Source organism: Aedes albopictus, chromosome 2, assembly GCF_035046485.1.
Source record: "Aedes albopictus strain Foshan chromosome 2, AalbF5, whole genome shotgun sequence".
Lineage (NCBI taxonomy): Eukaryota > Metazoa > Arthropoda > Insecta > Diptera > Culicidae > Aedes > Aedes albopictus.
In genome coordinates, this window is record NC_085137.1 from 22,878,048 (window position 1) to 22,903,861 (window position 25,814).

The 25,814-nt window shown below is 39.5% G+C and overlaps 2 protein-coding genes across 3 annotated transcripts in view; one reads left to right on the forward strand and one right to left on the reverse strand.

Moving 5' to 3' along the window:
- LOC109623400 (1-acyl-sn-glycerol-3-phosphate acyltransferase alpha) overlaps positions 1-23,846 on the reverse strand; it is a 36,631-nt gene extending 12,785 nt beyond the window's left edge. Inside the window, exon 1 of the mRNA XM_062849297.1 lies at positions 22,976-23,846. Coding sequence (XP_062705281.1) covers positions 22,976-23,002 — 27 coding nt within the window. The 5' untranslated portion in view covers positions 23,003-23,846. The remainder of the gene's footprint in view (positions 1-22,975) is intronic.
- LOC109429616 (odorant receptor 85f-like) lies at positions 1,484-10,428 on the forward strand. Of its 2 annotated transcripts, XM_062854756.1 has the most exons (5): positions 1,484-2,018; positions 2,092-2,191; positions 9,868-9,969; positions 10,025-10,180; positions 10,251-10,428. In XM_062854756.1, the coding sequence occupies exons 1-5, from the start codon at positions 1,771-1,773 to the stop codon at positions 10,302-10,304; spliced, it is 660 nt and encodes a 219-aa protein (XP_062710740.1). In that variant the 5' UTR covers positions 1,484-1,770; the 3' UTR covers positions 10,305-10,428. The 2 variants fall into 2 exon arrangements, with proteins under 2 accessions (XP_062710740.1, XP_062710739.1); XM_062854755.1 differs by having other exon boundaries at positions 10,025-10,428.
- Positions 23,847-25,814: the final 1,968 nt, after the last annotated feature.

Sequence of the window (25,814 nt, forward strand, 5' to 3'; positions counted from 1 at the left end):
GAATTTGTCGGGAGTGGGACTCAATCCCAGGTCCTCGGCGTGATAGTCACGTGTTCTAACCAACCAACCAGGTCCGCTCCACATTTTAAAAATTTTAAATTTGAACATTAACTTGTAATCAAGGCGGGAACTGTCCGAATAGCGTGCGAAAATATTTCTTTCTTCTTCAAGGATAAGCTACATTTCAATTTATTCACACTGCTATTATTTTGAACAATTTCACGTAGTGTTTAACTTTTTCCACGTTCTTCGAAAATTCTTAGATTTTGCTATAACAATATTCACCATATTTGTAGTTCGCTGTCAAATTTTCAATTCAATCGCTCATAGGAGAACAAAGTTACAGCATGCCAAAGTTGGCCATTTTGTATGGAAAACGGCTTTCACTGCTATTTTTATAAACACAGCTATACACCACGGTTCCATAAAACCACACAAACTTCGCGATATACTTACGAAACGAATTGCAACGTTTACATATGATAGAATGATGAGCATGAGGATGTCGATAGGTGGATATTGTTCCTTTTCCAGTACGATTGAGGGTCCATTATTAGTTACCCATCATCGATATCCAAGTATCCAGATCTGCTAGAGTCATGGGTCACGGTCATTGAGTCAATTTACGCTAAAATTAAATTTACATACCGCATACATGCAAAAAGATGAACCAGTGCATACCTACTACATGGCATCTTAAAAATTGTATTCGAAACTCGATGTTTGTCTAATTAATTGCTCACCAATGTGTGTATTAGAGTTCGGCAATAACCTTTGCTGAAGTGTTGATGGTTCAAGTTCAAAACCCTAGCAATACCTCGACAAAGACAATGTGAATTTTTAACGTAAGAAAGTAGATTTAATTTTTATTTAACCCACAGGAGCTCACGCACTGTCTGGCCGTGAAATCATTGGTTACTTCCCAAAATCATAATGCTCAATCACAACTGCTGATGCTCCTCACGTCAATGACTATGATTAACATCACGCAACATACCACCAAAAAACAATGCTTACTCTTCAAAACTGATTTAAACCACGAAACTCGCGAATCGTTCAATAAGTCTTAGCATATCCTCCTGGAGTGAACCATTCCTTTGCACGATGACCGTCATTCCAGGTCTAGTTCACTTCGGCAGTCTGGAGGAAGTGTACCCCTTGGTGATCACGCTGCTGAAAAGGCTCGGTGCCTGGGGCAGCCGTCGCCAGCTGTACGGATTGTACGGCTTTTTCCTGTGCCATTTTTTCCTACGCTTGCTGCCGTTGATTCTGTACTTGGATGCGACGGATATCCATGCGTTGGTTCGGCATCTGGGAGAAATTGTGTTTATCTCGATGCTCTACCCGGTGTTTATCGTGTACGTTTGGAAACTGCCGAAGCTGATGTTGCTGATCAAGATCCTCCGGAGGTCGTTTTATGAATGTAATTTTTAAGTTTGAGTGATTTTAGGTACAATACTTATAAGTGTCTTTGAACGATCCCAGATTGTGGCCCTAACCAACCACCGGTGTATCGAGAGGCAATCGTCAAGACCAATCGGTTCATCAGGAACATCTGCCGGTTCTATTTCGCGTACACCGGACTGAACATTCCCGTGTACATCGTAATGCCACCTGCGTTGACCTTCTACAAGTATTTCTCGTGGAACAGCAACTCAAGTGAACCGTTCTACTTCAACTTTCCCAACGAGTGATAGCTTTACGAGACCGACACTTTTGCATTAGTAACTATCAATTGGTTATCGTTTTTTTTTTTTCAGACTGCCGTACATGAACCACTTCAACATGGGGCACTACATTACTGTCACGTCGCTGATTGCCCCGATTTTTTTCTGCAGTGCCTTGTTTCTGGCCATGAAATCGATGGTGTACTACAGTTTGATCAAATACGTATCGCTTATGTTTAAACTGGTTGTCAAACGAATTCGATTGCTGGATAGTTCAATTAGCATTGGGGGAGGCTCTCGTCTAGAACACGCTGTAGACGATGTGATTAGAGCCCACTATCTGGCTTTGAGGTGAGTGTGACTCGTCGGCAATGTGCTAATTATGTCAAATTTATGCAAATACAACAAGTCAACGTGTTTGCAGGTGTGCTCAGCTGTTGGAGGAACTGATCAGTCTAATTCTCTTGGCACAGTTTTTGGGATGCGTAATCGTGTGGTGTTTGCTACTGTTCTACATAACGTTGGTAAGAACTAAGATAATCTATGGCCAAGGAAGAAGTGTTGCTAAAAACTTAAATTATCAAATCTCATGATTGAGTTTTTCACGCGCGATTCTTGACTCGTCAAACTCACCACCGAAGAAATCATATTCGGAGGAAAGGGCTGTGGAACCACTTCAGGGATTATTTAAAAAAAAATCCTTCAGGAACTCATCTTGGTATTCCTTAAGGGATTCCTCCTGGAATTCTTTTAGAAACTCCTTCAGGATTTCATCTAATACTTTCTCCAGGAATTGTTTAAGGATTCCCTTTGGAATTCTTCTTAGGATTGCTTCAGATTTGCTCCTGAGGTTCCTCCACGGACACTTCTTATGATTCCTTTAGGATTTCTCCAAGAATTCCTTCCGCAATTTCTTCAGTATTTCCTCCTGAGATTTCTTCAAGAATTTTACTGGGATTCTTCAGGAATTTCCCAAGGGATTTCTTTAGAAATTTCTCCAGAGATTCCTGCAGGGATTCCTCCAGGACTCCAACGGGAGATTCTCTAGGAATTCCCTTAGATATTTCTCCGGGTATTTCTCTAGAAATTCCCCAGAAATTCCTAAAGCCATGCCTCCTGGAATTCCTCCAGTAGTTTCTACATGCATTCCTTCAGCAATTCTTTTAGGAAATCCTCTAGAGATTGCTCTATTTAAGGATTCCTACAAGGATTTCTGTAGAGATTCCTTCAGGGATTTCTTCAGAAATTCCTCCAGGAGATGATCCAGAAATTAGCAATTTCTGTTGGAATTTCTGCAATAAATCCCCAGAAAATCGTCCAGGGGTTCCTTCTGAAACTTTCTTAAGAATTCCTTCGGGAATTTATCCAGCAATTCTTCCAAGAACTCCTCAACAACAGTTTTTTTTTTTAGAGATTTCTCTAGAAACCGCTTCAGGGATTTCTCCAGAAATTCCTCTAGAAATTCCTACAGGAATACCTGCAGGAATTCCTCCAGGAGTGTCTCCAGGAGCTCTTCTAGAAATTCTTTCAAAAATTCCTCAAGTGATTTCTCTAGAGACTTTACCAGGGATTTTCCCAGGCATATCTCCAGGAATTATTCCAGACATTCCTCCAGGATTTCACAAATGAATTTCTCCAACGATTCTAATGATTTCTCCAGGAATTATCCTAGGATTTTCCTCAGGATTTGCTCTAGAAATTTCGCCAAGAATTAATCCAGTAATTCCTCCAGCAGTTCCTTTAGAAATTGCTACAGCAATTCCTCCAGGAATTTCTCCAAGAATTTAACCAGGTATCCCTTTAGTAATTCCTCTAGAGATTGCTCCAAGAATTCCTCAGGGGATTCCGATAGGAATTTGTCCAGAAGTTCCTCAAGGCATTCCTCCAGGATTTTCTCCTGAGATTCCTTCAAGATTTTCTTAAGGAATTCCTCCAGAGATTTTTCTAAGAATTCTTCCAGGGATTTTTCCAAGAATTCCTCCAGAAATTTCTCCAAGGGCTCATCTAGGGATTTCTCAAGAGATTTCCTTAGAAATTTCTCCAGAGTTTCCTCCCAGAATTCCTCGTGGGATTCTTCCAGGAATTCATTCAAGGATTCCTTCAGAATTTCTTCCAGAGATTTCTCCAGGATTTCATCCTGGAATTTCTCCAGGTATTCTTTCAGAAATTCCCTCAGGAATGTCTCCTGGGATTCTGCCAGGAGTTTGTTCAGAAGTTTTTTCAAAAATTGCTTCATGGATTACTCCAGGAATTACCCCAGCAGTTTCTTCAAGAATTCCCCAAGGAATTGTTGCATGAATTTCTCTATAAATTCCTTCAGGTTTTTCTCCAGAAATTCCTGGAGGAATTCTTACAGAAATACCTGCCGGAATTCTTTCAGGCATTCCTCCGGGAGTATCTCCAGGAGCTCTTCCAGAAGTTGCTCCAGGGATTCCTAAAGTGATTTCTTTAGAGGCTTCACCAGGGACTCTCCCAGGAAATCCTCCAGGAATTCTTCCAGACATTCCTCCTCCAGAAAATCCTCTAGGGATTTCTTAAGAGATTTCTTTCGAAATTTCTCCAGAGTTTCCACTCAGAATTCCTCGTGAGATTCTTCCAAGAACTTATCCAGGGATTCCTTCAGGATTCCTTTCAGGGGTTTCTCCAGGAATTCCTCCAGGTATTCTTTTAGAAATTCCCTCAGGAACGTCTCCAGGGATTCTGCCAGGAGTTTGTTCAGAAGTTTCTCCAGGCATTCCTCCAGGGTTTTTTTCCAGAGATTCCTTCAGAAATTGCTTCATGGATTACTCCAGGAATTACCCCAGCATTTTCATCAAGAATTCCTCAAGGAATTGATGCATGAATTCCTCTATGAATTCCTTCTGGTGCTTCTCCAGGAATTCCTACAAAAATACCTGGAGGAATTCTTACAGAAATACCTGCAGGAATTCCTCCAGGCATTCCTCTGGGAGTGTCTCCAGGAGTTCCTTCAGAAATTTCTCCAGAGTTCCCTCCCAGAATTCCTCGTGGGATTCCTCCAGGAATTTAACCAGGAATTCCTTCAGGATTTCTTCCAGGGGTTTCTCCAGGAATTCATCCAGAAATTCCTCCATGTATTCTTTCAGAAATTCCATCTGGAATGTCTCCAGGGATTCTGCCCAGGAGTTTGTTCAGAAGTTTTTCCAGGCATTCCTCCAGGATTTTATCCAGAGATTTCTTCAGAAATTGCTTCATGGGTTACTCCAGAAATTACCCCAGTATTTTCTTCAAGAATTGCTCAAGGAATTGGTCCATGAATTCCTCTAGAAATTCCTTCAGAAGTTCCTACAGCAATCACTCACGGAATTTCTCAATGAAATCCTCCAGGAATTCCTTCAGAAATTTCTCCAGGCATTCCTCCAAAAAAATTTCCTTGGAATCCTGCAGGAATTCCTCCAAGGATTCTTGCAGGAATTTCTCAAGGATTTTCGTCAGAAATTTCTCCAGGGATTCCGCCAAGAATTCCTCCAGAAACTCCTTTAGGGATTGCTCCAGGAATCCATCTAGAAATTTCTTCAGGGATTCGTCCAGGAAATGATCCAGGTATTTCTTCAATAATTTCTCCAGGGATTCCTCTAAAGATTTCTTCAGGAATTTCTCTAAGGATTTCTTCAGGAATTTCTCCAGAGATTTCTCCAGGGTCTCCTCCAGGGATTCCAGGAATATGTCCAGAAGTTCCTCCAAACATTTCTTCGGTATTTCCTCCTGGGATTCTTTAAGGAATAGTTTAACGAATTCATACAGGGATTTCTCCAAGAATTCTTTAAGGGATTCCTCCAGGAATTCCTTAAGAGATTTCCTCAGAAATTTCTCCAAGTATTCCTCCCAGAATTCCTAGTATGATTCTTTCAGGTATTCATCCAGAGATTCATCCAGACAAACCTGCCTGTCCAGAAAGTTTTCCACGTATTCCTCCAGGATTTTCTCCAAAGATTCCTTTAGAAATTGTTTCATAGTTTCCTCCAGGTATTACCCCAGCATTTTTTTTTCAAGAATTCCTCAAGGAATTGGTCCATCAATTCCTCTAGAAATTCCTTCTGAAACTCCTACAGCAATCACTCACGAAATTTCTTAATGGAATCCTCCAAGAATGCCTTCACAAATCGTTCCAGGAATTTCTCCGAAATTTTTACTTGGATTCCTGCAGGAATTCCTCCAAGGGTTCTTGCAGGATTTTTTCAAGGATTTTCTTCAGAAATTTCTCCAGGGGTTCCGCCAAGAACTTCTTCAGGAATTCTTCCAGGGATTACCCCAGGAATTCATCCAGAAACTTCTCCAGAGATTCCACCAGGAAATGATCCAGGTATTCCTTCAGAAATTCCTCCAGGGATTCTTCCGAGAATTCTTCTAAGGATTTCTCTATCGATTTCTTCAGGAATTTCTTCAGGGATTTCTCCAGGGTCTCCTCCAGGGATTCCAGGAATATGTCCAGAAGTTCCTCCAAGCATTTCTTCAGGATTTCCTCTTGGAGTTTCTCCAGGAATAGTTAAAGGAATTCATACAGGAATATCTCCAAGAATTCTTTCAGGGATTCCTCCAGGAGTTCCTCAAGAGATTTCCTCAGAAATGTCTCCAAATATTCATCCCAGAATTCCTAATATGATTCTTTCAGGTATTCATCCAGGGCTTCGTCCAGGCAAACCTGCCGGAATCCCTCCAGGGATTCCGCCAGGTATTTGTCCAGAAAGTTTTCCGGGTATTTTCTCCAAAGATTCCTTCAGAAATTGCTTCATAGCTTCCTCCAGGAATTACCCCAGCATTTTCTTCAAGAATTCCTCAAGGAATTGTTCCATGAATTCCTCTAGAAATTCCTTCAGAAATTCCTACAGCAATCACTCACGAAATTTCTCAATGGAATCCTCCAGGAATGCCAAGGGTTCTTGCAGGATTTTTCAAGGATTTTCTTCAGAAATTTCTCCAGGGGTTCCGCCAAGAATTCCTTCAGGAATTCTTCCAGTGATTGCCCCAGGAATTCATCCAGAAACTTCTCCTGGGATTCCTCCTGGAAATGATCCAGGAATTCCTTCATAAATTCCTCCAGGGATTCCTCGAAGGATTTCTTCAGGAATTTCTCCTAGGGATTTCTTCGGGAATTTCTTCAGGGATTTCTCCAGGTTCTCCTTTAGGGATTCCAGGAGTTTGTCCAGAAGTTCCTCCAAGCATTTCTTCAGGATTTCCTCTTGAGATTCCTCCAGGAATAGTTGAAGGAACTCATACAGGGATTTCTCCAAGAATTCTTTCAGGGATCCCTACAGGAATTCCTTAAGAGATTTCCTCAGAAACTTTTCTAAGTATTGCTCCCAGAATTCCCAGAATATGATTCTTTCGGGTATTCATCCAGGGCTTCGTCCAGGCAAACCTGCCGGAATCCCTCCAGGGATTCCGCCAGGTATTTATTCAGAAAGTTTTCCAGGTACTCCTCCAGGATTTTCTCCAAAGATTCCTTCAGACATTGCTTCATAGCTTCCTCCAGTAATTCCTTTAGAAATTCCTTCTAAAATTCCTACTACAATCACTCACGAAATTTCTTAATGAAATCCTCCAGGAATGCCTTCAAAAATTGTTCCAGGAATTTCTCGGAAATTTTACTTGGATTCCTGCAGGAATTCCTCCAAGGGTTCTTGCAGGAATTATTCAAGGATTTTCTTCAGAAATTTCTCCAGGGATTCAGCTAAGAATTCCTCCAGGAATTCTTCCAAGGATTTCCCCAAGAATTCATCCATAAGTTTCTCCAGGGATTTCTCCAGGAAATGATCCAGGTATTCCTTCAGAAATTCCTCCAGGGATTCCCCAAAAGATTTCTTCGGGAATTTCTCTAAGGATTTCTTCAGGAATTTCTTCAGGAATTTCTCCAGGGATTTCTCCAGGGTCTCCTCCAGGAATTCCAGGAATATGCCCATAAGTTCCTCCAAGCATTTCTTCGGTGTTTCCTCCTGGGATTCCTTAAGGAATAGTTTAAGGAATTCATACAGGGATTTCTCCAAGAATTCTTTCAGGGATTCCTCCAGGAATTCCTCAAGAGATTTCCTCAAAAATTTCTCCAAGTATTCCGCCCAGAATTCCTAGTATGATACTTTCAGATGTTCATCCAGGACTTCGTCCAGGCAAACCTGCCGGAATCCCTCCAGAAATTTGCTCCAGGGATTGCTCCAGGACTATCCCTAATGATTCCTTCAGATATTCCTCTTTGGATCTTTTTAAAAATTTATTCAAGGGTTCCTTTGGAAATTTCAGAAATCCTTCCATCATCTTTTCCTTAGATGTACCAAACAATTTCTCCAGGATCTCCTGAAGATTTTTTTGAATTTCTTCCTAAATTTCTAGAAGAATGCCTTCGGAGATTTATAGGGTCGCGAGCCACCTTGGCAGTGGCCGGTATTTTGGGCACTCTTCACCATAACTCAGTCAATTCCAAACCAATTGACTTGAAATTCCGTACATGGCTAGATAATATACGTATCTCTCCGCGTTCAAAAAAAAGTGTCAATTGGTTCAAAATTGACTGAGTTATAGCTGAGAAGTGCCCAAAATAGAAGCCCTGTCGAGATGGTTCCACTTCCCTATTAGAATTTTTCAAGATAATTTTAGAGGGATCCATACAGGAGTCAGGAAATTCTCCAAGAAGTCATCCACGAACTATTTCATAATTATCTCCAAGAAAATCCCTGTATTTCTTCAAGAATATTCCCTGCATTCCTACAAGGGAATTCCTTCAGAAATTCGTCCTACGATTCTTTCAGGAATATATTCTGTGATTCTTTTTTTACTCCAAGAAACCCTTCAAGAAGTTATCCATTGATTTTTTCCAGGAACTGCAGCAGAGATTCCTCTAGGATTGCCTGGGAATGCCTCAAATGTTTAGTGTAACGAATATGTTAGGACTTATCCTAGAATTTCTTCAGAATTTTCATCAGGGATTTCCTTCCGAATTTTAGGTAGGGATTTCTCCAGAAATGTCTCCTGGAATTTCTTAAAGAAGTTGTCCAAATACTTTCCAGGGATTCCTTCTAGAACTACTCCAGTAGTTTCTTTGGAGTTTACTCAGCAATTCCATCAGGAATTCTTAAAATAAGTGCTTCCTCGTGGAATTTCTCTAGAAAATGCACTAGGAAATCCTTCTTAAATTCCTCCAGACATTTCTTTTTGAATGCATTTTAGCGATTCTTCCAGGAATTCATTCAGGTGGATTCCAGAATTTTCCAAAATTAGATCAGAGTTTTACGGAAATACTTCCAGAAAATTCTTCAAGAATTCCTCCAGGGATTCGCTTCAGGAATTATTACAGGAATTATTACAGGAATACCTCGAGAGTTTTCTCCAGTGATAGTTTCAAGGCTTTTAAGAGCATACCTTCAAGAATTCTTACATTTCTTTCGGATTGTGCTCTGAGATAATTATATGCAGTAAAGTGGCCCACTCTTATATGAACAACAAAAATTTCGAAAAATATCAAGTCTTACCTCCTATATCAGTTGCTTTGGACTCCCAGAAGCTATGTTCAAAGTATGAGCCAAATCGGTCAAGCCTAAGAGGACGCTCAACTGGCTTGAAGTTAGTATGTGAAAACTTGGCCAAATGTATGCAGAAATGTCATATTTTCGATTTTTGCTGCTAGGTGGCGCTGTAAACGTTAAATGATTAAACCCTTTGGTATTATTGTAGGTGACTATATGCCAAACAGCTTTGTCGAAGACCGCAAAGTGATCCAACAACGTCTGTGAAAAAAGTTATACCCTAGGTAAGGTAAGGTAAGGTAAGGTTGAGCGCCCCCTTGGGCTTGACCGATTTTGCTTAAATTTTGAACGTAGCTTCTGGGAGTCCAAAGCAACTGATTTAAGAGGTAAGATTTGATATTTTTCGAAATTTTTGGTTTTCATATGAATGTGGCCCACCTTAAATGCAGTATACAATACTGACTTTAGGGAAATTCTGGCAAGTATGTACTAGAAACAAGGAAAGGCAGGGATGTACTAAGAACAAGGGAAAGGCGGATCATATATTCTGTACTTTATCGATCTTGTTGTCGTCCTTTTCATGCTCATGTTACATCTATCTAAATGACCTGAGAGTTATCAGTCATTTTGAGGTTAGGTTCGATGGTGTAATAAAGAATATGGGTCCTGTCCTAAACTATACAATACATGAATGGTAAAACTTCTAACTGTTTATTTTCTTCAAACAGAACGTAAGCGGTGTAGGAGCGATGACAACGTTGATCCTGTGTGAAATCGTCGCATTCGAAATGTTGGCATTTTCGTATTTTGGATCCGAGCTGACCGAAATTGTAAGTGATATTCATTATTCAAATATCGTTTGACCCCATCACCTCTCTTCATCAGAGCGAATCATTGGCTCACGAGATCTACAGCTTCCGTTGGTACGATGCTCCCATGACGGTGCGGAAGAAAGTGCTGCTGATGTCCGTCCGGGCTCAGCAAATTGTCGGAATCACCGCCCTGCGGTTCTACTACGTGAGCATCGAACAATTTGGCCAGGTAATGATCAGTGAAACCAACAATAAAATAACTCATTGCCAAATAATTGCTCTTCATGTTTCGTTTTCAGGCCGTCCAAACCACTTACTCATTCTATCTCGTTATGAAGAAGCTGTTCGAGTAATGAAGAGAACAGCGTGTTTTCATCACCGTCGTAGATATAATTTGTAGCGAAATGCCTCCAAGTGTTTGGCACGCAAACTGCGAACAAATTCAAATAAACGATCTCAACAGCGACGGCAAGTGAGCGTGCGAGTGGCCCTGAGTGACAATCAAAGATCAATGCAGCAGCACACTTGGTTTATTTGTGTTGCAAGTTAACTGCACCGGCACTTCTTCTAAGAGAAACCGTTATAGTAAACAAACTACCAGTACAGTTCCCTTCCCACTATGAACGAAAGACGTCGTTGTTTTCCCCGGCAATCTTTTTGCTTACTTCTTTTGTGTTTCTTTGGCTACTTGCTCATTGGGGGGAAAATGATTCAAAACATACTTTGCGCAGCATATAGGATACGACGATTAAGTAGCCATGCGTCTCCATGAGTTTTTCTTCAGGATACGGAGAGCGCATTTCGATAGTAACAAACAACTAAGTAAGTAGCAGTCAAATAATAACATTTATCAAATCAGAGCCTCGTGCGAAAAATCTTTAGAGTGTTTGAGAAACAATACCAATCGAGACTTCAATTTGCAGCATTTTCGCTACCGATTTGACGTCCCGAAGAAATATGTTACACCGTAATTACGCTTTGTCCCACGGTTCCCAACATACCTATTTCACTCGCAAGCAAACATCTTGCACACTTTTTTGCCACAGTGTCCCATCATCACCATACGTAATCTTCACAATGTAAATACATTTGAATTGACGACGCTATTTTTCTGCCAGCGCGAGACGGCGGCGTCCGTAGGAGCAATAAACCGATGTGGTTACAAAAATAAACTCAAATCGTCATCGGAGCGCTAAATGTCGTTGTCACACAGCCGCCACTATACATATATATGTATAGTGCCGGCCGCCGGTCGGTCATAGCGAGCGGACGTTTACCTTTTTCTCGACACTCAACATCACTACTGTCTAGCAATGTGATATAGGTACCAGCTTACAAATTAGACTAATCATTGAACCTGTTACATAATTAAGCATTTGCAGGAATTTCATTAATTGAATCTCGGTGAGAAAATAAATTCTATGTAGAAAAGGGGTTGACATAGACCTGCCATTATAACTGGTGCTAATCGATCGTGCACTAGCCCCTCTCTGAAGCAATACCTTCTTGGTGGTTCCGGAGAGACGTAGGGTTTGGCGACCATAGGAATGGTTTAGTGGGTACGAGGAGAGAGTAGTCCTGGATTTTACTTTTGTTGTAGAAGACAGCCTGTCAGACCTACACTACCCTAACCTTCTGTTAGGGTGTCTGTTGAGCAGATTATCCCCCTATGGTTTAGAAGGAAAAAAAAAAAAAAAAAAAATCGATATTTCATGTTTTGCATTATTGATTTGGGTTACTGTCACTCGTTGCAGCAAACCAGAACAGTTTATATTATCCCTCCAAGGATTTGTCCACAGATTTGCTCTAATAATTCTCTTAGAAATCGTTGTGTAGAACTTTTTCAGAGTACACGCTATAATATTTTATTGAAGATTTGTTTTGTAAATCCTTTAGATATTCCTTCTAAAACTTTTCCTGTATATTTTTTTTAGTTTATTTGTAGGACCAAGAAGTAATTGTTAACGTAACTTTTTTTTCTAAAAATTATTCCACTTCTCAAAACCCATCAGATCAGAACTCCATTGAAAATTTCTCATTTCTTTAACATTCTTTATTTACACTTTATTGCACAAATATTTTGATTGAACTGATAAGGCATTTTCCATAGAATTCCTCAAAAGATAAAACCGCAAGTTGAATCAGAAAAATCATTAGAATGCGTTAGATGTTCAAAAAAAACTCGAAATCCTTGCGATTTTTTCAAAAGCAGGAAGTTTTAGAAATAACAATGCAAAATCACTCGCACACATGGATAAATTATGTGTAAAATTATGAAGGAAGAAATCCACAACCCAGGTGGGATTTGAACTCACGACCCTTTCGCGCTAGACAAGAAGGGTTTTGCCAACTAAGCTACCGAGACAGAACCGTTAAAAGCTCGATACGGAACTTGACCATGCGAATGGGAGAGCCTGGTTGCATTAGTTTTTTTTTTCGTTTCAGAGAGCGAGTATAGACGCTTAACCCATATCCGTTCAGCGTCCTATTTATAGGACAGGTGCATCGAACGCCCAGCGTCCTTTAAATAGGACAGTCCTTTTGATGTGAATATCTCCAGAATTACGCAAAATTTTAGAATACTTTCTTCAAAGAAGGTGTTCTCCACATCCATATCTTGCTCATAGTGGACAATATAGTTTGTGACTGGTTCACCAGGTGGCGTAAACAGTGCTACAAACATTACATGTTGTCACGATCTATCACACAGTCTGTCATTTTCAATGCGAAAAAAAAAATTTTCTTGGAATCTTGACAATGGTTAGTAATTTATAGTTCATTTTTTATCAGAGTTTCAAATTAATACATACAAAAGTCGATGTTTGTATGATTGTATGTTATATGCTTGTATGGTTATACGTGATATGTATGTTTGTCTATTTGTAGGTTTATATGTATGTACGTATGCATATATGCGTCAAGAAATTTCATTCAAATTTGGCATACACATTCCTTAGGATGTGGAGGTGTTAGTAGGGGTATTGGAATTCAAGATGACGGCTTAGGTTTTAAGATGGCGGCCAAAACTCCAGAATGTTTGCTATTTAACGGCAATGCTGCTTCAGATATTATGCAATATGGATATCTGTCGATTGGGCTTCATGAGTAGATCTAAAAAATGAATATACGACGCCATTTTAAAATCCAAGATGGCGGACCATATCCAAGATGACGGTCATGGAATGGTAGTTTGAACTATAATACCATGCAATATGGGTATTTATCGATCCGGCTTGATAGGTAGAAGTCAAAAATCGATATTTAACGCCATTTTGAAATCCAAGATGGCAGCCACGGAATGGTAGTTTGAGCTATGATACAATGCAATATGAGTATCTATCGATCAAGCTTCATGAGTAGAACTCAAAAATGTGTATTTGACGCCATTTGGAAATCCAAGATGGCGGACAATATCCAAGATGGCGGCCACAGAATGGTAGTTTGTGCTATAATACCATGTAATATAAGTATCTATCGATCGGGTTTGATCAGTAAAAGTCATAATCGATATTTTGAAATCCAAGATGGCGGCCACGGAATGTTAGTTTGAGCTATGATATCATGCAATATGGGTATCTATCGGTCAGGCTTGATGAGTAGAAGTCAATAATCGATATTTGACGCCATTTTGAAGACCAAGATGGCGGACCATATCCAAGATGGTAGTTTCAATTCTACACCATTTCTGCCGAGATTTTTTCGGGCAATTCTAGATCATAGAAACATCTTCTATGGTTCTTGAAGGAATTCCTGCTCAGCTCCTGATCTCTCTAAGGATTCCATCAGGTATTCTTTACGGGATTCCTTCAGGAATAACTTCAGGGATTTTTGCCAGAATCGCTTTCGAAAATCCTGAAAGGATCCTTACAGAAATTCTAGCCAGCATTCTTTCATGGATTTCTGCTGGAATTACTTCACAGATTCATCCTTGTATACTTTCAGTGGAATATATTCTAGTGGAATTCTTTCAGGTATACGTCCCGTTGGCTGATCGGGAGTTTTTCAGGCATTCCTCTCGAGATTTATACAGCAATTCCTCCCGGGATTTCTTATGTGATTATTTTAGGGTTTCCTACCAAGCCTTCAGCTAAGTTTCCATTCTTGATTCTACCAGATATGCCTCCCATAGTTCCTTCAGTAAATCCTCCCGGGATTCCTTCAGCAATTTCTACCGGGATTGTTTTGGAAAATCTTGAAAGGTTTCTTTCAAGTTTTCTTGTCAGCATTCCTTTATGGATTACTGTTGGAGTTCCAGCAAACATCCCTTTAGAGGTTCCTGCTAGGATTGTTCCAGGAATTCCAACTTGTATTGATTCACAGATTTCTGTGAATCTTGAGAATCTTGCGAGAATTTTTAAGGTATTCGTGTCAGGATTCCTGTCGGGGTTCCTCCAAATATTATTCCCTTTTTTTTTGACATTCCTCCCGGGATTTCTTCAATTATTCTTCCAGGGAGTCCTGTAGCCGAAAGGCACATTATGAACAAAACATCGAATGATGATGAACCTGGGCGTGTTAGTGGAATACCGGTAAGTACGAGACACTGAAGACCTTATAGTTGAGGTCAAATACGTTTCTGTCAAAGGATGCAAATTCTTAGTGAAATTGAAAGGAACAGTACTTAGCACGATTTTCTTTTTAAAACATGCAATATTTTTAAAAATGTTACGTATGGTGAGTACGTTAAGAGAGTTCGTGGGGTACTGAATGAACAATTCAATTACATCATCAGAAATCATTATCTGTGTAAAATCTAACTTCTATAGTATTTTAACGCTTAGCTATGCTACACATAGCGAGTACTCTTTATTTGATTTGTTTTGGAAAATTTGAGAAATGTTGAACACTGCAGTTGAAACTTCATGAAATTACAAGGACCATGCATACTTTTAGGCGTTTTAGGGTTAGATTTATGTCCCAATTTATATGTGCTTTTTCTATTCTTTTTGATTGGTTTTCATCTCTCTCACTTGCGTAGAGCTATATTGTATCTATACGGATCAGAATATAACGATAGCGTAGAAGTTGTGCTGAAATAGAGCTTGAGGAAATTATCAGATATTGAGGACCTATAATGAAGAATTTATTTGGAACTACACCATAGACTTCCATTTTTTTTCGTCAAATCATGCTTATTTTATTGGAACTTGACCTTTGGTAACAAATTTATTTAAAGATTTAAATTTTGAGACACCTTGGGCGTTAAAGGGTTAACCCTAGGCATTAAGGCCAGGGCATAAGATGTTAATGTCATTGTCCCATCCCTGGAAACCATACTTCCAACAATTCTGCGTACATCCCAAGTAACCATCAGCATGCCTTGAAGGTTTATTCATGTTTTATCCTGGTTTTATACGAGCATGTGAAAAAGCTAGTTGTTCTAAATTAGTTTTATGTGGCAGTTTTTTACTTTGCATCTTTGGTGTTCCATAAAACTATTATATAAGTTCTCCTATAAACATCTTCAGTTAAAAACTTGCAAGTAGTCATGAATTGGTTTTATCACTTATAATATTACATTTCAATAAAACTTGCATTTGCGGTTGATGTCAGAGATTTTTTTTTGTAAAAAAATACGCAAAACTGTGAGGCAATGTATACAATCAACAAAAGATTTCGTGGCCGTAACATAGACCAAAAAATGCTGTGATGAAACCGCTAGTTCTATAATAATCTCAGTTATGACCACCTTAGGAGAGTCATCAGGAACACAGAGTTTTATCAAAAAAATAAAAATATGTCGTCTACCCGGGATAATTTATGTATTCAATATTATGATTTCACGTACAGCTTGAGATCAAACTTTACGATTCAGCACGTTTCTGTCATGATTATTTTCAGGAAAATTACATAATGTCTTTGAAACTCCGCTATGCTGAAAATCCCTTTTATGCACCCAATTCCACCGAGTAAATTAAATGCATTTAACTTCCAATTAATGCACAGTTTGTTTGGCGCACTTATTTTTTGTCATTATCACAGTCACATTCACCACAAATTTCCCGTGGCATGTCTCCTAACACGTATTAAACATGAAAACAAATCTGAATTCCAGATCGACATCTTTCCAATTGATGGCTGTACAAAAAACCAACCATAATTTATTCTAACGATCGAACATAGTGAGAAACAAACAAAACAAATATTTGACAAGTCAGAAGATGGTTTTATTTAGAAGGTTGTATCAGGGATACGACAAAACTATGATACAACCCGAAATCCTAAGCCGGTATGCATACGAAGTCCTGTAGATCATAATAAGGCTGGGCTAACTACCCAGAACGTGGGCTTATGGAGGCATATTAGAACTCGAGAGCACTTTCAAGTCGGCATCAATGGTTTTATGTTTAGGGTTTTTGAATCGCTAAAAAACTTTGATAAAATTAAAATTGTTAATTGGGATACCTGAATTTCCTAAAAATGAAACGGTTGGTACGGTTGTCCCCGTTTCTTCTTTTGTAATATTCAGAAAATTGTGTCAATTATGTTATTCATAAGTGGATAATCTAATTGCCACAAGTTTTCGAACTATCTTCAAACCCATCAGTCTACACAGTGGGTCTGGCCGTTTTAATATTTGTATCACATCATCACATCATCATATGCTGCAAATATTATTATTGACAAGAAAATATCATAAGAAATTCTGATGCTGGGCAATCACTAGAACAGAATAGAAATGAGCCGATAAATAGCAAGAAGTTATTTCTGAATTTGAATAGGTCGTATGAGCCCCTGATTTTCAGCAAACTTACGACCTATTCAAATCGAAGCCCACATTTGTTATTTTAGAAGATTCTACATATCAGCAATTTTTTTCTAAAAATTTTCTCGGGTTCATTCAAATATGGCGTTCATCGTCTAGGGAGAAGAAGGGGGACGGTCTGAGAAAGTGTGACACTTCGTGTATAAGGTATACGAAAAAGCGTGACAGAGGGGAGAAGGGAGCTAAAAATTGTAAAAAAAATGATTGACGTCATATTTAAATCGGCCCTCAGGATTCCCTCTAGGAAATGTATCCTGTTTATTCTCAGCAACTATTTTAAATTAAAATATTTAGCTCCATCTACGGATAGCTCCGTATAAGAATTCATCAAGAATTTCCTATTGGAGATTCTTCGAGAAACTTCTTGTAAGGATTGCTCCTGAAATTCCAACTGGAGATACATTCACGAATTTCTGCAGTGGATTCTTCAAGAAGATAAACCGGGAGACTCCCTCAAAAACTTTTAGAAGGAATTACCGTATGCGTGATAATGTCTGCACCATCGTCAAATAAAATTCCAGTTTGACTTGTGAAGACAATGTATTGGTTTTATTTGCAGGCATTTAAGCTATTACTCATATCCTAGTAGGCTGTGAATAGAAAGTGTTGATTTTCTTAGTTTTACACTTGCATAATGACTAAGTGGCAACCTAGCTCGTGATTTGTCAACGCGCAAATGTCGAAAAGTATCCGTGGTAGTGTCAAAGTCAAGATTAACAATTTTTGAATTAATTTTTTTATTTTGACATTGCATAATGGTGTAGACATTGGCACACAAACAAAAGTTATAATAACTATTGATTCTGGAATTTGGTACGGATCGATAGTTTTTCGGAAATCGAAGAAAACGGAGGTTGCGTTCGGGCAAATTCAAGACTTTCTTATATGGCGCTACTCGTAGCTCCTGGATGCCATTGGTAATAATGTAAGTTTTTTTTCTATGGTCGAAGGATCATAAAGGCCACCGTAATTTTCCTTTTCGATATGCCATGCCGTTAAGTCGCTGATTTCGCGTTTCTTTGCCATTTTTCTCATTGAGCGCATATAATTCACCCAAATCTTATTTTTGGTGGCAGCGATAGCTTTCTTAATCCATGTTAACCTTGGACGACCAGTGGACACCTTCGGGAATAGTTGCCCTTGCTTTTTTTCGGTCTAAGACTGTTTTACGGTTCTCCTGAACACTCCTGAAATGTCTTTTTTAACATTTGCGCGTGGACAAGTCCCGACTACCGCTGCTACCCCTTCATGGTGCAAATTTTAAACTTAAGAAATCGGATTTTTTTACCCGCAACCTACTGTGATATGAGTTAGAGCTTACGTACATGCAATAAAAACCAAGACATTGTGTGTACAGGTGATATGGGTACCTTATTTGTACGATGGTGCAAACATTATCACGCATACGGTAATGGAGGTTTTTCTCCTATAAGAAACTCTTGGCATATTACCAGAAGGAGTTTTTCGAGGAATCTCAATAAAAATCTGTTAGAAATACGTAAGACTATTCCTACATTCATGTAGGAATTCCCCAGGATAAACTTAAGGAGAAATTCCTCGACAAATTTCAGAGGGAAGAATACCAGAGAAGAATACCAGTTGACTTCTATAAAAAAAATCTGAAAGAGTCCCAAAAGTAAGTTCAAAAAGAACTCCTGGACGCCAAGTAACTCCTGCAGGATTTTCAGAAATAATTCCTGGAAGATTTCCAGAAGAAACTCCAGGAAGGATTCCAAAAGGAACTTCTAGTCTAGAGGTTTTTCTAATTTCTGTAGAATTTTTAGAAGGAAATCTTGAAGGATTCTCAGAAAGAAATCCTGGTGAAAACCTAGAAGAAAATCTTGGAAGATTAGCTGAAGGCACTCCTGCAGGGTTTTCAGAAGAAGTTCTTAGAGAAATCCCAGTAAGAACAATCCGGATTCTCCGCAATGTCAGACAAAGAAAGTCGTTCAATTAATAACGGTGGAAATACTAGAAGAACAGATGGAAATTTAAGAGAGGCAGGCCAAATTTCAGGAAAGCGAAGATCCAGAAAGAAAGAAAAATTAGGAGTTATTTTGACCTACCGCGCAACTTGTTGGCCAGTATGAGATCAGGTTGAAATCACCAACATCTGACTATTTACGCTGCCATGTATAATCCTTCCATAAATTATTTAAAACCATTTTTTACATGCTTAATGTTACTTATAGTTTTTATTGTTACTATTTAGTGACTTGCTAATCAATAAAAAAAAAAACAAAAAAAAGATAAATAATCCACACCCGGATAATCGAGCCATTTTCCCAGGATAATCGAATCACATATAATCGAGCCCCGGATAATCGAGTCCGACCTGTAATGAAACTACTTTATCTATAAAATGTTCAGCTAATTATTTTCGAATAGGTTGCATTTACTGCTCTGTAAATTTTTTTTTGAATTCCTTTCTTCTATCTTATCACTCAAGCTGAGCAAAAAAAATCGTTTAAACATCTAGAAAACTTCACGATTTACCTCTGGTGAACGTTTGTTAGTAAAATATGAAAAAAATTATTGAACTTATGACGCAGAAATAGAAAAATAGGTTGGTTGAAGGCTTTTAGCTAACTTTTGGAAAATTATGAAACTCCTATAAGAACCAATAAGAAGATAAAATCAAGATTAAGTTGTGCTGAAAAATAACATACCTATAACACTTTAAAAAATGTTTTGAAATGTATATCAGTTTCGTAAAAAAATGTTTTATAATTCTTAGCTGACTTAAGTGAAGTTCTCAAAATAAATAATAATGCTCACTGCTCAATGAAGAAGAAACAAACAAATGGTTGTCTTGTAAACTTAAAGGAAATATATTTTTCTGTATGATTCCAAAACTTTAAAACAGATTATCACGGAAATTTTTGAAAAAAATTCTAAAATCCTGCAAAAAATCGCGATGAAAAGCTCATGTAACGCCTCCGGAACTCCATGAAGATCTTCTGAAACTTCCTGAAATACCATTGAAAACTCCTTTAGACTCTACGTAACACCACTGATATCGTCCTAAACCTCCGAAAATGGCCCTGTAACGCTACTGAAACTCGCTGAAATAGCTCTGAAAACCCCATGAAGCCCCCTTGGACTCAATTCAACGCTCCAGAGACCGTCCGAGAGCGGCCCCATTAATTTCTCTGAAACTCGCTCAAAGTCCTCTGAAACTTTCTGAACTGCCTTCTAAAACCCCGTGGAACACTGTTTAATCGTAACGTAATGTAACGTACCTGAGACCCTCCGAAACCTCTGAGAACGGTACTATAATGCCTGCGAAACCCGTTGAAAATCATCTAAACCTTCCAGAAATGCCTCCGAAAACCCCTTGAAACCCCCTCGGATCCCCTGTAACGCACCTTAAACCCTACGAAACCACCCGAAAACGCCCCTGAAGCCCCATTGTAATGCCTCCAAACCCTCACCCTCCTGAAGCTCCCTTGGAAGTCCTCTAAAACCCTACACCCACATAACCCCCTTTATCTCCTAGCCGCTCACTCTTCTAAAACTGCTTTTCAACCTTGAAATTCATTTAAGTAATAAACTAAATGAATTCAGTAAATGAATCAGGTTCAGGTAATGAATCAATTTAAGTAAAATTTGTATTTAGGCAAGTAGTCAAATAGTTTTTAGAATTATAGTACTGCTGGATGGTCAGATGAGTCTTCTTGAAATTTTTAATTATATCCTACATACACACTTATTTTATTTTCTTTTTTTATTGAACTCACTTTTCTCAGTTGTTCCGTTAATTTAGATTATCGACATTTATCTGAATTTCACAGAAGTTTTGCTTTACTGAAGTTCGGTAAAGGTAAGTTTTCTTGCCGATGTTTCATATTTTTTGCTGATTTTTGGTATTTCTAATTTTTTTGATATTTCAACTGCTGAACTGCAGTTGAGAAACGTTGGTATAGGGGGTATTTTCGGAAGAACTTCCTCAAATCTCTGCAGAAGTTTGTCTAAAAAAATCTACCAGGATTTTACTCCGGGAAATCTTAAGAAGTTCTTTTAGGATCTTCATTTGAAGCTATACCATGAGTCTCCAAAGAAGTTTCATCTGAGATTCCTTTAGGAATTTCGTCAGGGATTCCTCCCGTGGTTCCAGAGAAAATCCGAAGAAATTACATAGAAAAATCCCATAAGATTTCATAAAGGCATCCCAGACAAAATTCCTAAAGGAATCTCAGAAGAAACCTCTTTGGGGACTCATGGTGGAGCTTCTCATGGAGATCCCAAAAGTTGTTTTTTTTTTCTGCATTCTTGCAGAATTTTTTTCTGGCATCCCTCCTGCCAGTATTTTTCCAGGAAATTCTTCTAAGAATTTTCCAAAACTTTCTCCAGCAAGTCTGTAATTCTTTCATAATTTTATTTTTTTTTTCTACAAGAAACTCTTCTGGGATTACGGCAAAAAATCAGATGGGGATTTCCTTCTGGAAGTCATCCAAGAGTTCCTTTTTCATATGCTTCAGGAGTTGGCTTTGAAAACTATCCAGCAGCACCTTCTGAAACTCTTCTAGGAATAATTTCTGTGAATCCTTCAGAGAATGTTTCTGAAAATTATTCAACAATTTCATATGAGAACTAGATAGAAGTTCCTTTTGGAAATCTTCCTGGAGTTTTTTTTAGGAATTTTCGAAGAGAAGGAATCCTCCAGGAGTTTTTTTTTTTTTGTTAGAATTTCTGGAGGAGAAGTTTCTAAAAGAATCTTCGAAGGAGTTTCTGGAAGAACTACCAGGAGAAATCCCCAGCAGAAATTGTTGAGGAATTTCTTTAGCAGGAATCCCCAGAACTACTGGGATTTTTGGAAGAATGCCAAGTAGCAGTTTTTGGAGGAGAATCCGAAGCATTTACATACTAATTTGAATTTTTATAGCGGAGTTTTCTGTCGTAAGCAAGTTCATTGGCAGTAATGTTTCTTCTGTTTTTGTTCAAATCTTCCTTTCGTATCGTATCCCACTGCGATAGAGCGTCCATTTCAGTTTAGTATTCTACTGAGAAAGCTCATTCTTAGATAATTCATAATTGTTCATGTGTGTATCGTTGATAATCCACGCAAAAAAAACCAGGAAATTTCTTATACGATAAGTTCCAGGACCGTCTCCATACATCCTTTGCTTCCTGAGTTCTCGTACGTTTACCGCTTGGGCTGTGCGTTTAGCTGGTTTATTGTTCTTTAATACATACTACCAATAAATTGATTTAAAATAACCTAAACTGCCCATGATCGCATAATTGTCCCATATGAATAGGAAACCCAGCAAATATGGGACTGATATGCGATCATAGGCAGTAAACATCCAGTACAGAACTCAGGCAAAGACAAAAATCTATAGAATCAATTCATAAGCGCCACATGGTTCGACCTGAATCGGTTCAATCTACCGGCACACATCATCAATAACGCATGCATTTGATTCACAATCTTCAAGCAGCACATGTAACCGCGCACAGTGCAACCCGTTAAGGGAACTGCCATCACAATTGCCATTCCCGATAGACGACAACGACGACGACGACGCCTGATGGTACTCTGACTCTGGGCATCATTATTACTGCAACTGCCCGTCCGTCCGTCCGTGGCGGTTCGGCCCCTTGTGGCCAATAATTTATCGTACGGTGGCACATACACTCACACATACCGCACCGCAAGCTACACACAATCGTCACAGTCCAGTTTGTTTGGGATGATGCCACCACCATTCATCGGGGCCAGAACAGAACCCCCTTGCCTCATAGGTGTAGTAACTGAGAGCAGGTAAAGGGTTGATGCGACTGTTGAAAGGTTGACCTTAACTAATTCTGCGTGGTGCAGGGCAAACCCGTTTTTTAAAGGTCGTAATGTACATCATCTCTCACAATACTAAAAAATAAGAGGCGATAGACACTTCGAAGGCGATAGACCTTAACGAAGGCCAAACTTTCAGGCCGAAACGTTGGGAAGGTGGTTAGGTGGTAAAACCACTTCTCTTTCATAAAAAATAACGTTATTTGCCTTGAATGACTTGATTCTTCAGTAGTATTATATGAGCGCAAGTAGCACGTTCCCATTTTTATACACACAACAATGAACACAAAACAACCCCCTTGGCCAGAAAGGTAGGTCGAATTGGTACAGGAGAGATACAGGTATCTGTCTCTACTTTTCGTTAACACCACAAATTGCCACAATACTGTAACCCGTTTGGATTCGTCTGACTGCGACCACATCGTCGGTCGGTCGGTCGGTAGCATTTATTCAGCACTTACCTTTATTGTACTAATTATTGCCTCCATCGCTGTGCCGCACTGCTGTAGATTGAGGAGGAGGTTAATCGCCACTTGCGTGTTGTATTCTGGTATCAAAGATAGGTGCTCCCGATTGACTTCGTTTGGCCGCTAGTTTGGCTAGTTTCTTTTTTTTTTTTATAATACTGACTGAAGATTGTAAATCAATGATTCAATGACTGTAAACTGCCTAAAAGTATTGCTTTTGATTTGTTGATATAAGTTCACTTCACATTGACCTAGATTTTTATCGATTTTCTTCTTCCGATAATCTAATTAGTATTCTAAAGTTGTAAGTTAAGTTTCACTGCATTGCTGATAATTGAACATCAAACTTTTTACAATCAACTCATAGCATTTACACAGCACTTAGCACTTTATGGAAATCATTTAAAACAAAAACACGCACTTCACGTCGACGTGTTTCTTCTCCAAAGTACCATCGTGTTTTGTCAGAACTTCAGTATTGTCACATCCGTTCTCTGCGCTTTGAAATTTGCTCTCTTCAATCAAATTTTGAAATCACGAACTCTCACACTTCCAGCGCCATGCTTCCTTCTTCCTTCGTGCATGGAACTCTCGCTGGCTGCCGTACACGGAAGACACGCGCGCGCACTGCGGATCACTCTCGCAGAACAATTCTGTCTGTCTGCAGCCTTTTCCTGTACGTCAGACCGTATCGTCCGTATCCATAGCACGTTCCCGTAGATGAATGTTTTTGTTAGCAAAAAACGCACGTTTTTATATGGACACAAACTGAACGTAGTAAATCTTGGCAAAACCAAGAACCCCAACCATCATCGGCAAACGCTCAATGTGCTCCATACAACGACCGAATCGCAACTGAGTTTGACGGCTGCTACGCGAGAGCGAATCCATTCATCAGTCTGTAGCGAGTCTCTGCTCAGCGTTGTGTTGTTGTTGGCGGCGGCGCGTATATAATTAAAGTGGCTCTCGTCTATACGGTCTATACATATCGTTAGCATTCCCCTTTGCTTCAACCCTTATAGTCGAGTATGGGTTGCCTCCGACTGTGTACGACGCGCGCCAATTGTCTACCGTTACATAGGGTTGAGTTGATATGGTGAGAAAAATAGTTTGTATTGGCGGGAGTAGCTTCTCCAGGTGACTTTTAAGGCTTTTTACGGCATCATCAGCATCGGCAGCCATGTTGGATATGTGGCTCGAAATTTCAAAGTGATAATTCTCGGCCAATAAAGCGTATAGTCGCATGAAAATGTATCATGCTATTTGCTCACTCGCAGTGATTATGATGATACTTTTTCTGCTGCGTGGCTGCTGAATTGGCAGTTTTTTATCACTTCAAAAACGCGAGACAAACTATCATTGAAAAGCAAAAAGTCAATGATTCGTATGAGAGCTTGGTGATGCATCATGACACCTTAAGATCGTTTTAGCCGCGGATGAATCTTTGAACTAAAAGAATAAGGGGGTTTCGAACAAAAATAGCCATTTTGGAACCGGCATCCACTCTTTCGTTGCATAACCATGTTGCGCAGGTTTTTCAATCATACACCCAAACCTCGACTTTATAATCCCGGAAACCAAAATGACATTGAATATCAATCAACCAACATACATACATACATTTATTTGTTCAACATCACATTTAAGCGAAGACCACAATATCAAGAAGACTTGCAGCACTGCTGAAAATCGGGAGTCACTGCCAGCAGCGCCACCCCGGATGAAGGTGGCACTATTCATGATGTTGTGTGTAAATTTCCATACTCGCACCAATACACTCTTACACTTTTACACAAAGGTACCACCTTAGCTCACCAGGCGACGGTGCCGTCGGTGGCGCTTGCCGTTAGTATGGGAAAATAACAGAGTAGCATGTCTTCTTGATAAAGTAGTCTTCGATTTAAGACAAGACATAATCAATAACAGTGCGCCACAATACTCGGTTTGTGGCTGCCGCTCTCCATCCTCACGATCCACCTGGTCCGTCCATCGTGCTCTCTGCGCTCTACGCCTTCTTGTGCCAACCGGATCAGAAGCAAACACCAGCTTTGCAGGGTTCTTGGTCGGTTTGTGGCTTCGTGGTCGTGCGGCTAAGGTCACCAAGCCTTTAGCCGCATCGTGCTGAGGAGCGCGGGTTCGATTCCCGCCGCAGCTGTCAGGAAAAGTTTTCGGCTGTGCCACTGGGCGTTGCATGCTAGTCCGTTGTCTAGTGTCGTGCTTCCTTCAAAGAGCAAATAGCTCACTGGAATGCATTAAACGTGTCCGTGTCTTATCCAGCATACTTGTAATATGCCCTGCCCACTAGTATGGGACACGCTTGTATGGAAAAAATAAATCCTCGCTCCAGTCAACTTTTTAGATCCCATTTAGGTCCCATATGAACTGTGCAAAATTTCAGCGCAATCGGTGAAACTAAAATTTAGCGCAAGCGGTTCACAGTTTGCATAGGATTTACTATGGTAAAAGTTACACTTTCAAACATAAAATGACAGATGTCGCCCTTTGTCTCCTTAATTCAAATTGATCAACGCTTCCTATTGAAAAATCATTTATGAAACTTTCCTTCGAAGACCGCAAAACGATTGGATGCTTGTGGAAAAAGTTATTGATTTATTACTGATTAGTGATCCAATGAACGGCTTTTTATTTTGTTTTATCAGCAGCACTGCTACTGTCGTTGTTGCATGGGGTGGCGGGAGGCATCACCACCCTCAGAAACAGCAGCAGCCAAGGCAGCAGCTACAGTGCTGCTAATAAAACAAAACAAAAATCCGTTCGTTGGATCACTAATCAGTAATAAATCAATAACTTTTTCCACAAGCATCCAATTGTT